This window comes from Hippoglossus stenolepis, chromosome 3 (genome assembly GCF_022539355.2).
Source record: "Hippoglossus stenolepis isolate QCI-W04-F060 chromosome 3, HSTE1.2, whole genome shotgun sequence".
Taxonomy (NCBI): domain Eukaryota; kingdom Metazoa; phylum Chordata; class Actinopteri; order Pleuronectiformes; family Pleuronectidae; genus Hippoglossus; species Hippoglossus stenolepis.
The window spans coordinates 24,832,441-24,847,405 of NC_061485.1; the positions used below are offsets into that span (position 1 = coordinate 24,832,441).

At 38.1% G+C, this 14,965-nt stretch overlaps 1 protein-coding gene across 1 annotated transcript in view; it reads left to right on the forward strand.

Moving 5' to 3' along the window:
- mitfa (melanocyte inducing transcription factor a) overlaps nt 1-14,965 on the forward strand; it is a 28,824-nt gene that overhangs the window by 10,349 nt on the left and 3,510 nt on the right. Inside the window, exons 2-5 of the mRNA XM_047338621.1 lie at nt 11,735-11,947; nt 12,052-12,147; nt 12,378-12,480; nt 14,701-14,784. Coding sequence (XP_047194577.1) covers nt 11,735-11,947; nt 12,052-12,147; nt 12,378-12,480; nt 14,701-14,784 — 496 coding nt within the window. The remainder of the gene's footprint in view (nt 1-11,734; nt 11,948-12,051; nt 12,148-12,377; nt 12,481-14,700; nt 14,785-14,965) is intronic.

The window sequence follows — 14,965 nt, forward strand, 5'->3', positions numbered from 1 at the left end:
CGTGGTATTACATTTCATGGTACCTTATTTAACATTCAGCTGCCCCATTATGAACTCCCAGAACCACTGATCAATCTGAACTGACCGCTTATTCAATGCCAGGGGCTCTGGAATCAGGCACATAATCTGCTCATCACTAACTCATTGACATCATCTCTGGGCTTGGCCAGAATAACTTATTCACTCTGTTGCAGTGCATGCATTTGACTTCCACATTGTTTTCCTCCACCTGCGGGATGATGCCAGGGAAGGGTTCATCATAATATTGCACAACACACCACTGCCCGCTGTTCGATGACATTTGGTCTGAACTCTTGCTCTGTTTGTTTGATTGACTGCATCCATTGCTACAAGAGTAACCACCATTAGACTGTGGCATGGACAGTCAAACACCCCCTCAGCAGCCTGACAGATGCAATCCATGTACTTGAGAATGCCAGGAGATACGCTGAGTACCTCATGCATTTCCATAGAGCCTTTAATGATAAACAGAGGCACTTGCCTTAAAACTTCATCCTTCTTCTCAACTTCCCCCTCACTCACATAATAGAGTTTCACCTTGCTTGTCTCCATCAGCAGATGGAAAAAGCTCTGAGCATCGGGGATATCTTTCCCTTGATGAACTTATGTGTCGGCTGTTCTTTTCATTGCAGCCCCCACTCCATCTGGAGCACCATATTCTGTGACTTGCTTCAAAGAAGTTCCAACTCAGTGGATATAATGTAAAAGTTTGAGCGTTTTTTGTACGGGATGGCAGGTCCATCACTGAAAAAGGGAAGGTTTTGGACATCAGGGTGGTCCTTTTTCAGGAGTTGAAGAATGGGGTCCAAATGAGCTCATATAGCTGGTGGGTCGTGCCTTCTGCTGGGGGAGATGGTGCAGATGGGCATGGGGGCCTGGTTTGCCAGATAACTTACTAACTTACTAAAATCAATGTGGATCAAAGAATCTTTGGCAGTGAGGCCCTCTCTTCATCTACCTTCAGCTGAAGAGGCTTCTCCAACTGTGGAGCTGCAAGCACAGGAGCACAAGTTAGCAAAGCTTTTACATAATTAAAGGCTTTCTGACAACGATCTGAATTTAACCTTTGGGCTCGTCATATCATCAAAGGAGCAACAACCACTGAGAAGTTTTGACAGAACCCACCATACCAAGAAACCTGGAAAGCTCCCTCTTTGTAGTGAGAGGAGGAAACTTCTCAATGGCCTCCACCTTTGCTGTTACAGGGCGAACAGCACCCTGCCCAACCACTTTACCCATGTATGTTACCGTAGCTTTGGCAAACTCAACTTTACGGTGAGGTCACCAGGTCAGGTGACCAAACAAGGCCTGAATGTGCTGCATATGTTCTTGCCATGAGTCATTATACACCACTACATTGTCTAAATACACTGCACACCCCTGCAGCCCATTAAGCATTGAAAAGTAGCAGGTGCATTTCTCAGCCCAAACGGCATAACTGTGTACGAATACAAACCAGTAGGTGTAATAAAGGATGCAATTTCTTGAGCCCGTGGCGTCAGAGGAATCTGCGAATAAACTTTAAGGCGATCGAATTTACTGACAAACTTTGCTGACCCAACCTGGTCCACGCAATCCTCAATCCGAGGAAGGGGATAGCTGTCCGGCATGGGGACAGCATTGGTGAGGACCCTCACTGCAAAACCACTGTAGGGTTTTAACACCTGATAGCCAATTTCCTCCTAATTAGTGCCTGATATTTAATGCAATTAGTACCATAGATGTTAGCTAGAAGTACTACATTCACACCCTAAAGTTATCACACAATCTCTTAAAAAATTAAATGGGGTGTGAACACACAGGCAACAACTGACACTACCATTCCAGGGGGAAAATAACTTACAAGAGGCATATACCACCCGTTTGTGGTATTGTAAGCTATACATTTTTATAACTTTGTTTCACAGTTTCACTAATAACTTCAGCATTTTCAGTTTTCAGTTCAGTTCAGTTAGTACCATGAAATGCTTGGTGGTGTATCTGGTGATGATAGGGTCAACGCTCCTGAGTCTTTCCCTGTGTCTTTGCTGACGGACCCTCCATGCCTTATGCTCCGTTCTCTTCTTCCTTTCACTTAAATCATTTATTCTTTTTCTCTTTTTTGTGGCAATGTCTCTTATATAGCCCTGCTTCCTTTTCTGCAAGTACTCTGCCCTGCGTTCAGGATCAGCATCCCTACGATGTTGGTAGATGCTGTTTCTCAGCTGGACTCATTTTAGCCATACCTGACTAAAGGAGGATTAAAATTATTTTAAAAAAGTAAACATCATGATCTCTTGGTGCTATTTTATTTGATAAAACGTAATGAACAGCTTTAAATATAGTTTATCTATACATTAGAGTCACTGGTGTTACCGATGGTCACTGGTGTTACCATCCTTATGGGTAACAATTTTTTATGAAAAATGGATTTTACAAAATAACTGCTACAGGACATCAAACCACATGTTGTTAATCATGTTTTACTCACTAAATAATGTAATGTGTTTTCAATTTTTCTTTACAATTACCAATCCGTCAATTATGTCATACCAGTGACTACAACTAAAAGCCTCATACAAAATCATGACATAAATGACAACATTTATAAAAAATGAGAAGAGAAAGTGGACTTACCATGGACACTTCATTCATCTTCAGGAAAGAGGCCGAAGGAAGTGAAATGATGTCGTCTGTGTGGTTTATATTTCAAAATAACAGAATTTTGTCATACAGTAGCACCTGTGACATGACTCTAGTGTACCATTATTTTTATCGATTTTTAAAAATATTGATTTTGCAGTTTCTCTTTTAATTCCATTTACATTTGATAGTTATGTAGTTATGTTTATTTTACATTTAAATACGGCACTTAGTCTTTATACATGACCGCGGGGACAAGCACCTTTGTGGTGATTGGATTAATGTAAAATTTATTTTTATTTTTAGATATTGACAAATTGATGGCTCAAGAAGGTATCATTGTTTAAATAACAGTTTTTTTTATTTTGCAGTATAAAAAGATTGGAGCCTTAAAGTGTTTTTCAAATGTAATACTTCTGTCAAGTCTAGGGACATAAAAATGGATGTTTCCATAGATTGACCCAAAAGCAAATGGCATATGCAGCAACAATCTACTGGAAATGTCATTGTAGTGTACCCATGATTGCCTTTGCATTGCCTGTAAAGTGTAGTGTGCATCAATTCTTTGAAACATATGGGTAGTGTCAACATAAATAAGAGCATGGTAGTAAGAACATTAGTTGCAATGACCTTCCTAGAAACCCATTTGGATGAAATATGTAAATATTCTCTATACTAAATGAAGACAACTGTCACTATCATTACCTTTCCACTGCCTGTAAAGTGTAACGTGTACTCTTTTTTTGGGGAAAGACAGGTGCTTTCCACATGGCAGTATCAATATAATTACCTTCACACTGTGTATCAAGCATGCAGTTTTTCCTTGAAATAGTTTCACAGTTTTGTAAATAGCAGGGAAATTCACTGTGACTACCTATACAGTAAGGGATACAAATGGTAAATACCAAGGTATTATGTTATCCTCTGTTGGAGATTGTTAAAGTTGAACCACTGGGACCACTTTATCCACTACAGTAGAGTGAATGCAGACACAGCACACAGTTCTTGGTTCCTTATATAGAATTGAGTGATGAGAATCAGTACATACACATCTTCAGTACAAACATGCATGGATGATGAATGACTGAATCCACTGAACTGACTGAGAATTGTACTGTAAAACAAAATAAAATATACATATAAAGGCATTGGATTAATACCTCCAAAACTGCTTTTTATCATCTCAGAAATATATCGAAGGCCAGATGCTTCCTGTCACTGTCCGATTCTGGAAAATGTGTTCATACATTTGTCTCCAGTAGACTGGACTACAGCAAACACTCTTTGCTGGACTGACAAAACAGGTATTGCATAAAAGCCAGTTTATAAAGAACACTGCAGCCAGAATATTATAAACTCAAAACCAAAAGGTCTGAACACTTTTATTTCATCTTCTCTTTACTGGCTCCCAGTTAGACAACAAATTGATTTAAAAATACTTTTTCTGGTTTTAAAATCAGTTCATGAGTTAGCTCCCCCCTACATTTCTGATATGTTCACTGAATTACATACCTGACGGGTCCCTTATATCATCAAGCAAAGGTCTCCTTACTACACCCAGAAAAGATTGTAATTCAGCTTATGGTGCTCTCAGTCACGTGGTCCTACTCTCTGGAATTCTCTACCGCAACTGTGTCCTCTTTTAAACCCAGACTAAAAACGTCTCTTTACCAAGCTTTTATTCAACTTTTTTTTTTAGCACTATTATATTATATCATTAGTATTATACCTATACTTTTTTTAATAATTTATTGTAATTATGTTTTTATCACTATCTTATCAAGGTTTTTATATTTTCTTTTATGTATCTTGCCATGTATGATCTTTCCTATTTTTTGCTTTTATTTTAAGCACATTGAGTTTACACTTGGTGTATAAAATGTGCTATGTAAATATACTTGACTTGACTTCGCAAAATATAGAAAAAAAATAACAAAGGTTATGAGTATGTTAGCATGCTGACATTAGAATTTAGCCCTAAGTGCTGTTGTGCAATCTGACTTTTTAAAATCATGTATTTATTCAGTAACCTTGGCGAGCTACAGGCTTTCATCTGTACATTTGCAGGGCCTTTGTGACCTCATTACAGGAGACTAATAGTAATTTTACCTATTCTGACATCTGCTATTCTGACATGTCCAAATCCATGTCCGAATCCCAGCCCATGCTGAAGTGTCCTTGGGCAAGTTGCTGAAACCCCCTAAAATTGCCCCCTAATGGATGCTAATTGTAAGTTGCTTGGATAATGACATGTAATGTAAAATGTCCTTCATACTAAGATGCTTATTCTCGAAGAGCCCCCGAGGACCAAGTGGCACCATAAGTCTGAATTTTCTCAAATTATTAAAATGTTCAACAATTCACAATTGTTTCCAGCAGTGGAAGTTCAGTCTGTAGTTTTTGGCAACAGCCTGCCAATGATAGCTCTTGTGTTCTTATCTGATGTGCAGCCTGAATAAGGGAGATCTGAGATGAGAATAGCTCAGATAGCATCTTGAGAAGGTTTTGGTTGTGCTGTCACAGCAGAATTGCTTTGCTACTAATCCAATGAAACAGTAGCTTGCTGTAAATATTATTATTCATTGGCATGCAGTTTAAAAAGACATTGCTAATCAGTGCTAATAACTAGATTTGTGCGCTGACACAATGAATGACAGAAAATGTTATCACCAAAGACACTGGTCTTGCATGCATCAGTGGGAATGACTATATATTCTGGGGGAAAAAACACTTCCAGCATGAGTTTGCTGAAGCTAGAAAACAACTATTTATTTTTATTAAATAGTAATTTATTAAATATCTTGTTGGTTTGTTGCCTATATTCCTCCTAAAACTACACTGGAGCCACAGAAATATGTTGCTTGCTAATGGCATTCACGGAACAGTTGTGTGTGGTGTTGGCAACTCCACTTGTATTTTTGTGATAAATTTACATTGTGGTCTGTTGTGTGCACACAAGCCACTTTGTAGTTAGGGATTGTTTGGAATTTGTTACACAATTACACTGTTTTGTATGAAAACTAAATTGTAAACACCCAGTCTTAACAAACAAGAAGATTACAATTAGGGCTGAAGATTAGTTGTTTAACTTAAAGAACATTATTTCCCAACTATTTTGTTTTTATTTATCAAGCACAAATGCCCAAAAATCCTCAGCTCAGGATTTCCTACTTTTCTTATAAAGCAAACATTTTTGGACTCATGAAGTAGTCATGAGAGAAAATCAGGAAACCCTGATTTAGGGACTGTGACTTTTAGTTATTAGAAAAAATCCGGAAGGAATGGGTATTGTTAGGATTAATAGATAATTGATCAACAACATATTGTATATAACAACATTTAGGTTGACAGCAGTAACAGCGAAGTTTATAAAAATTTTAGTGTAAAATAAATGGAACAAATGTAATATTTTTCTTCACACACTGCTATATGTACTAATTTGAATCATTAAATTCGTTATTGAATGTAATTGGGTAAATAATTTGACTATAATGTTAAAAATATATCTGCATGTGTTGGTGTTTCATATATTGTTCTACCAAGTCTAGTGGATTCAACCACTGTTTACTGCAAGATTATTGTGTTCATGTAAAGTGTGACATGGACTGTATGTGATGGTGTGTCTCCAGATTAGTTCCAGTGTGAGTCAAAAGTCTAGAGTCTATTTTTATTCCCGCTCCGCCCCTGTCTGTCCATCCATTCTCTTTGCACCACAGTTATTGTCAAGCTGATTTGAAAACACGTCATATCATGTCAGTAGCTCTTCTGTAGCAGCCATCCCCTTCAATTTTAGCACACATTAAATGTTTAGCTTCCTCCTTTGACTAAATGCCCTCGATTGTGGCTGGTGGCCAAAGCATGCAGGAAAAATAATGGAGCTGGTAGAGAGACATGAATGGATCCGTTTCTTTTCAGGGGTCAAGGAGTGATGACTTTCTCTCGAAATGTTATTGGTCCTCAGGGCAGAAGTCTAAAACATGGACCCATGTGCTCTCCTTGAGAAGGTAATAAACCTCTGTCTCACAAAGAGACTTTGAATAAAGTGAGAGCTCAGCTTGCTGTAGGGTTAAAATGAAATACCTCCCTTGTAAATAGTTCACCCTCAACCCAAAGGTCTGGCTGTAAGAAAAGGCCACGTTGCGGAGCAGAGACAAAGAAACACTCTACTATGATTTTGCAAAGAATACTTTCTCTGTTGTATCTTATAAGGTTCTGCCCAGCCAGCGGCACTTCCCTTGTGTTTGTGTTCACCTCTCTAAACTCCTAGTGAGTTTCCAATAAATCCAGATGAAGCTGTGATGCTGTGAGTCCCGACATCGTTACACGGGATGCAGCGGCAAGCGTTTGCATGAATTAGCCCCACGACTGATAGCGTTTCATTACACGTGAGGATCCTCACAAGCATCATAATTCCCTGGATAAGTGTCGGATTCTGAGAATAGCTTATTATTCGTCAATTAATAGGCATGAAATCGTCTTTGAATGCAGTGTCAACTCTTGTGTGCGCTGCTTATGAACTCAGATTCACGATCATCACGGGCAGTGACAAAATATAAGTTGCGATACTGTAAATAATTGATGCCTCAGTTTCGCAAGAGTGAAACATTTTATGTACTTTCAGGCGAGCACATTAATAATTGGCAGCACTGTGGCGAAGTACCGAAAAGTTAGATTAAGAAGCCAAACTGGAAAAGAATTTGGCGTGACATTGATGTTATCCCTCTGATTGTATTAATTACAGCCTAAAAAGTGCCTACAGTTGGTGGCACAATGAGCACACGCAGTTTGTTCAGTTAGCTAGGAAGAAAACAAGTCTTCACAAATAAATAAACATATTAAATACAGACAAAGGACAGTTGTCTGTGGACATTGTCAACTCTCGATCGCACTTGGATGTATTTTGAGTTTATACGTCTTATCAAGTGAGCTTAAAGCATTTAACTGTAGCCTAAATTTTACTAGAAAAATCAGGGGTGAAAAAGAGATGAGATGAGTCATATCTACTTTATAATTACACAAACGTCTGTCTGTCGTAACACATATCTCATGAACCGTTGATCTTATGTGCTTCACACTTGGTTGTGTATCCGATAAACTACGGCAGACCTTTGATTATTTTTATTTGACCATATCAGACTGAGACACAGCCCCGTGACAGGTGCTGAGCTCCAACTTGGCAACAACATTCACAGAATCACCTTCTGTTTGGCAATTTGTCTTCAAAGTAAAATCACATTTGTTCTGTTGCTGCAATGCTAACCATGTAAAAAAAATGTCACCGGTTAAGGAAATCATTCAAACTTATATATAAACCACATAAGAGAAAAGTATTAAAAGTAGTATTAAAGTTATTAAGTAAATTCAGTTTCATTTTATGAAAAGCATTGACTATAAAATCTTCATTGCAGATAAACCAGGTAGAATGAACCCAAAGTTTTCTAACTTCACAATGCACCATAGACTTTTTATAAAAATCTCTGCACACACAGCCAGCACACAAACAGTAAAAAGTGACAGTATATTGTAGAACATTAGAACACCCTTTTATAAGCAGATGTAATTATGTGTCTAACCCTAACCCTTATATATTGAGAGAGCAAACCATAGCTTGCCAACTAAATGTTGATGCTTGGTTTCCCCCTTTTATAACCGAAAATGTGGCATTTTTTTATTTGATCAAATTAATTTCTTATTTCAGGGAAAAAGAGAGAAAGAGCAAACACCAGCCATGATTTTCACACATTAACAGTGTTTACTACGACACGATATTTACTACAACAATGAGTTGTCTTAGCTCTTCTCCCTTGAAAAGGTTACTACATGTGAGAAACCACTACAAGATGTTACAAATGTGATTCAAGCCAGAGTGGGGAAAGAAAAGGTCGGGATGTCTCCGCTTCCACTGTGCCCTTTTTGTCAAATAATACAAGACAATAAAGGGTCTATGGTTTGATGCAATCTTATTATTTTACATTCTATTGATGTTTTGGCATTCGTTGGGATAAAGCTAACAGCTAAAAATATACCTTACTAATATGACATTTCTTTATGGCTCATGAACATGGTGCTCATCTGATGTCTCTTTACTTTTCTTTTGATTTAAATTCAGATTCATCCATTGATCATGATAGAGGTGTATTATGTGATGACATGTTGTTCTTTCACATAAATAAGTAAGTAAGTAACAGTAAAAAATAGGCTATGTCAAATTATTCCACGGGACATAAATGAGGGGTGTCCCCCTGAAGATTTTCTATCTTGTATTGGGTCCTTGGCTGAGAAAAAATTAAGAACTTCTGACTTAAATGACCTTAATGCACTTAATATGTGTCTGTTTCTGAGTCCGTCTGGATAAAAGCAGGGGGAAGGTTCAAAGTTAAGTTCATTCATGTGTTCATTCATTCACAGCACCAAAACAGCACTGGTGAAAATAATCAATGACCTTCGAGTGAGCGCAGATGACAAAAATGCATCTATCCTGATGCTCCTTGACTTATCTGCTGCATTTGACACAGTAGATCTACGATCAACATTCTACACAGACTCAAAAGTTGGATTGGTATCACAGGCACAGCTCGAAACTGGTTCAAAACATACCTCACTGGCAGAACATATTTTATTAGCCTCTGTGACCAAGTTTTCACGAAAGCATGATAACCGTCACGATAACTAACACTAGGAAAAACTATCGGTGATCATGGTGTGAACTATCATTGTTACGCAGATGATACTCAATTATATTTATCTGTAGCGCCAGATGACTCTGATGCTCCAAATCAAGTTATAAATTGCCTTTCAATGGACAATGGATGAGCAACAATTTTCTCAAATTAAACGAAGATAAAACGGAAAATTATTGTAATTGGTACTGATGATCAGAGACAAAAGATTATTAGCAAACTTGGAAGTCAGGTGCATCAAAAGTAAAGAACCTGGGTGTTACACTGGACTCAGAACTAGATTTTAATTTATGTTAACATTTTTATGTTAACTGATAATTGTCATAACAACAGGAGTAATGATGTGTTGAATCTGCCTCGGTAGTTCTTTCACATCTACCTTAGTCTTAGGCCTTTCTGGTTTCTTATTTGTTAGTTCAGTCACATGAGAGTGAGAGGAAGGAAGTGTGTGTTGTTGATGTAGATGACCAGTGTGGAGTAAAGTGCTGCTCAAAAAGTTCCATCCGTCTCAATCCTGTTGTTTCTTCACAATAAGAGTGATCCAACTACCCCACATCGAATCCTCACATTACACAAGCAACAGAAAAATCTACTTTCCCTTGGTTTCACAAGCTCTGATTGAAGAAATACAACAAGAAAATTGGACAATGGCAACTTTACGGCCATTTGCCACATGAATTTGAGCTGAGATCAAAGCGACAGCCCGACCACACAGACCAAGCTACAGTTTATTGTAAAAGTGCACCTTACACTGCTGCCACGACCAACTGATTCACAAATCCTATAAAAAGCCTTGGAGCAGATGTGCCGTCTTTGACTGCTGCTCTTCCAATATTAGGATGTATATGACTTGCTTTCTAGTAGAAAGAGAGTTGATCTTGGCTGGATAAAACCCCTTCTGTGAACAGAAAAGTTCACTATGTTTGAAACCATTAGCCTGAAAACACTTTTAGCCCAGATTGACATTCACCTTCCTCACCCTGGAAATGTGACTGCGTAACAATTGACGGTTTAAATGTAATCAACCTCTAAACATCCAAAAATGGGAGGGCTGGTAAACACACTATACATTGTAGTTTTAATATGGCTAGTTTGTAGTGCAACAGTGGTGTCAATTGTGTTGCTGGCGCTCAGAACAAATAATGTTTTATACTAGATGAGCAGAACTAAAGATGAAACGTTAGTTGGCCTTAAGCAAGCTTCAGTTCGCAGACTACTGTCCGACCAGTAGAAAGGCTCCTTTGTAAGCTGGAGGTGGTGACGTCAAATGGGCTCTATAAAGACATAAATTCATAGTTAAGCTGGAACAACACAGCAGTGGGATGAGCCTCAGTGTCCTCCTCCATTTCTTAACTTGCATAACTAATGAGCCTTAAGCCCTGGATAAATTAAGCACGACTAGTGACGGCTCTCAGATTTGCACAAACTAGCTTGCTGTTCGCACTGTAGGCTAACCAGATAAAAGGGATTATATACTGTATGTAAATTGCTTTTTTTTTATCAAATACCACTCATTGAACATGATGGATATGCTTGAATACAGCCACTATCAGGTGAGATGGATAGACTTTTCATTCCTTCTATTATTCAAAAAACGAAATGGCGAGCATGAACACAACTTAAATATTTTATTTCTATCTTGTCGTCAAAATAGCATTTATCTAAAGTATTTACATTTACACTTTGCTTTTGAAAGTGTAAAGTACTCAAGAACAGTATTTACACTTGGTTACCACCGTTTACAGCTGTCGATGAGAACTACACAGTATCCTAGATATACTTACAGTTGTCTGAACTTTAGCTGGTCATAGATCATGTGACACAATGCTCTACACTGTCCCTTTTGTGGAGTTTTAGTGTCCGCTAACTCAAACTGGCCATGTGTCTGGGTGAATGATGCTAAAATATGCTTTTTACGTTTGAGATTGTTCCTTCATTCCCCCTGTATTTTACAAAAATTGAAATGTAATTTAAGAAGAAAGAACTACTCAGTCACATTTCCACAATAAAGCACAGTGATCAAAATAACGTGTTGTAAAGTAAGTCTGAAGTCAGGCTTGGAAGGTGGATTTGCTTGTTTTCAGGTACAATTTTTAAGTATTTTTCAATACTTGAATTTACATAGCAGCATCAAACATGAAGCTGAATTTCAAGCGACAGGTTTTACATTCAAACCTGCATTTTAAAGCAAAATCATTTATCTAAATGATTTTGTGTTTACAAAGATCACAGCCTATGACTAATAATAACTACTGATGTTTTTACTCTTTTTATGAATTAGCAGTTTCTGGTGATCGTCAATCCTTGCCTTCTTTTACTATACAAAGTAAACATGCTATCATATAGGCTTGACAAAAGACTGGTTTGAAAATCGTAGGTTGTATTCAGTTGTTTAGGTCTTTCTCACATAGGTGCAGTCTCACCTGGATAATCCCTCCAAGTACCACATCCAGCAGGCCCAGAGGCAGCAGGTCAGACAGTATCTGTCCACCACCCTGGGTGGTAAAGCCGGCAACCAGTGTCCCAGCCAGCCCCCTGAGCACGGCATGCCGCCTGGACCCGGCAGCAGCGCCCCCAACAGTCCCATGGCCCTGCTCACCCTCACCTCCAACTGTGAAAAAGAAGTACGTCTGCTTTAATTTCATCATATTCACAAGCACTGATGAACTGTTATCACAAATTTGCGTTATAGTAATCTTGAAATAAAATGTGATTTTATTTTATACAGATGGATGATGTCATCGATGATATTATTAGCTTGGAGTCAAGTTACAATGAAGACGTTCTTGGACTGATGGACCCAGGACTCCAAATTAACAACCAGGTATTTTTCAATTCAGTTTGATATTATTAGTATAGCGCCAAATCACAACACACATTATCTTAAGGCATTTAACAAAGTAAGGTCGAGACCTTACAATAATTTTAAGTATACTTGCTTCTTGAAAAGGTTAGGCTACATATGTCATGTATCACAATTCAAATAGCACACAAGAAACAGTTATAATTCACAATTATATTGACATATCTGATATTTTGTTTCCTGCTGTGTAGCTCCCTGTGTCTGGCAACCTTCTTGATGTTTATGGTAATCAAGGACTCCCGGGCCTCGCCATCAGCAGCTCCTGTCCACCCAACATTAAAAGGGAATACTCAGGTAAATTTCACACTTATCTGGGATGTGTGTCAATATTTTATTTTTACTGTTGATTTACTGCTCTTACTGTGGTTCAGGCTAAGTTTAACTGAGAGCTGCAAAAACCCATTTCAGTGCACTTATCTGTGACTAACTCTGTTCAATACACACCTGATAGTTACATCACATTAGAATACACACTATTGCAAGTTTGTCATATGTCTACAGGTCTGATTACTTTTTCTCTTTCTCTGTAAGTGAGGTGTTTTTGTGGTTAAATCCTCATTAAGGAGTAAATAGAACACATTTCCATCAATGTATGAAGTGAGAGCATTACTCTAGGGCAGTGGTTCTCAAATGGGGGTACGCTACCCCTGGGGGTACGTGAAGGCACTCCAGGGGGTACGTGAGATTTTTTTTAAATATATTTAAAATTAGCATCCATTCAAAAATCCTTTAAAAATTGTTATTTAATAAATATTCAATAAAAGTGTAAGTTCATGAACTGAATGTTATATTCAGTAGGCTATTCAATTTCATTATCCTAAAAACCCCGAGTCTCCCCCATACCAGGATGGTTTGACCCAACCTGGCACACGCCACCTGTCGTCACCTGTCATCACTGCCGCCTTGAAAACTCAAACAATGGAGTCGCGGTTAAAGCGCAGCAGCGATGCCGCTGAAAACACGGAGGGACAAGTGCCAGAGAAGGCGAAACCAGAGCCGGCAAAATTCCGTCAGTATTCACAAGAATATGTTTTAATGGGATTTACGTCCACGAGTTGCCACCCACCCAAGGCTTTGTGTAGCATATCCCCCGAAAGATGGTTGAGACTTTAAGTGATGTTTTCAGGTTTATTTGAAACTTCCCTAAACACCGTGAGAGCTTGTGCCTCTTCGGAGGGGCGCTAAAACAGATTCATAACAGGAAGTCCGCGTCTCTACCGGAACACTTTCAAAAATAAAAGCATGTAATACAAAAACGGAAATGAAATTGTCTGACCTTAAAGCGAGCAAATATTTCACAATAAAATAACAGAAAGACACTTCAACAATATTAACAATAACATAGATTGGGTTATTTACACTTTGTGTTTTTTCTGTGGGGAGAGATTAGCCAACAGTGGCATGAAGCCAGCACATCTTCAGCGGCCACCTGAGTTTTTTAAGAGGAAACTTTCTGAATTCAGGTCATCTCAAGACACAATGCGAAAAGCCTCCCCGAAGCAAACGGAAACAAGCTACCTGTCACTTATCAGGAAAAACTCCTGGAAGTGTCATCTGACCGGGGCCTCCAGATGAAGTTTGCCACATCCACACTCACACAGTTTTGGGTGTGTGTGAAGCAGGAGCACCCTCACCTGGGACAGAAAGCTTTGGAGCAGCTACTACCCTTTGCCTCCACATATTTATGTGAGGCCTCCTTCTCTGCAATGACTGTGATCAAAACAAAGCAAAGAAACAGACTGTGCCTGGAGAAGAGCTTGATCACAGCAGTTGCTTCCCTGTCACCAAGACTGACAAAAATCCTCAGTGAAGCACAAGCACAAGTTTCTCACTAAAATGTAAATGCAAAAGCACTCACTCAGTTCAATGCAACAATGTAATCTTCAGTGTTGACAGTTTGTAAATTTAAGACCAGTATTCTTTTCGATCCTTAAAGAAGATATTTTAAGATGATAAATATTTAATTTTTTTATTTTGAGCTAATCTTTTATTTAAAATTAAGTTGATGATTTATTTTTTGTGAAGAAGTGTTTATCTATAATTAAGTTCATGAGTTCAGTTTGAGAACATATCTTTATTATGATCCCAAAAGAGGTCACTTTAAGTTGATAATTATTTTTATGTGCACAAATCTTTATTTATAATTGAGATAATTATTTCTTTTTTAATAAGTCTTTAGTTATTTTTATATCTTTTTATTTCCAAATAGTTCAAGAGAGACCACTACAAATGAGCAATGTTATGGACATTGATGGAGTTTTAAATTTGAAAGTGTCTAGTTACAAAGTTTAATAAATCAGACACTAATGGCACAGCACTGTGTATTACATCTTTCTTTCAACCAAAAATGCTTTGCGCTGGTTAGGGGGTACTCGGCTGAAATTTTTTTTCAAAGGGGGTACATCACTGAAAAAAGGTTGAGAACCACTGCTCAAGGGCATTGTCGATTTTGTGTGCAATTTGGAAATGCACAAGATACCCTTAAGTCAATAATTTGCCAAATAATTACTCCAGCTCCTGGCATGAAGCAAGTACTGGACAAGTCTGGATCCTGTAGCCAGTATGAAAACTATCAAAGGCAAGAGGGCTTTCCAGTAGGTAAGCAAAGCAAACTCAACGGAAGTGAAAAAGATGATGTTCTGTCAACCGTAATAGCTGTTTTCAATCCGATTTTCAGAAACTACAAATATTTTTTTGTATTACTAAATCGCACAATATGAATAAAGTTTAATCATAGAATGTGAATTTTTAGCCTAATTTCCTTTTGTAATCCTCAGAT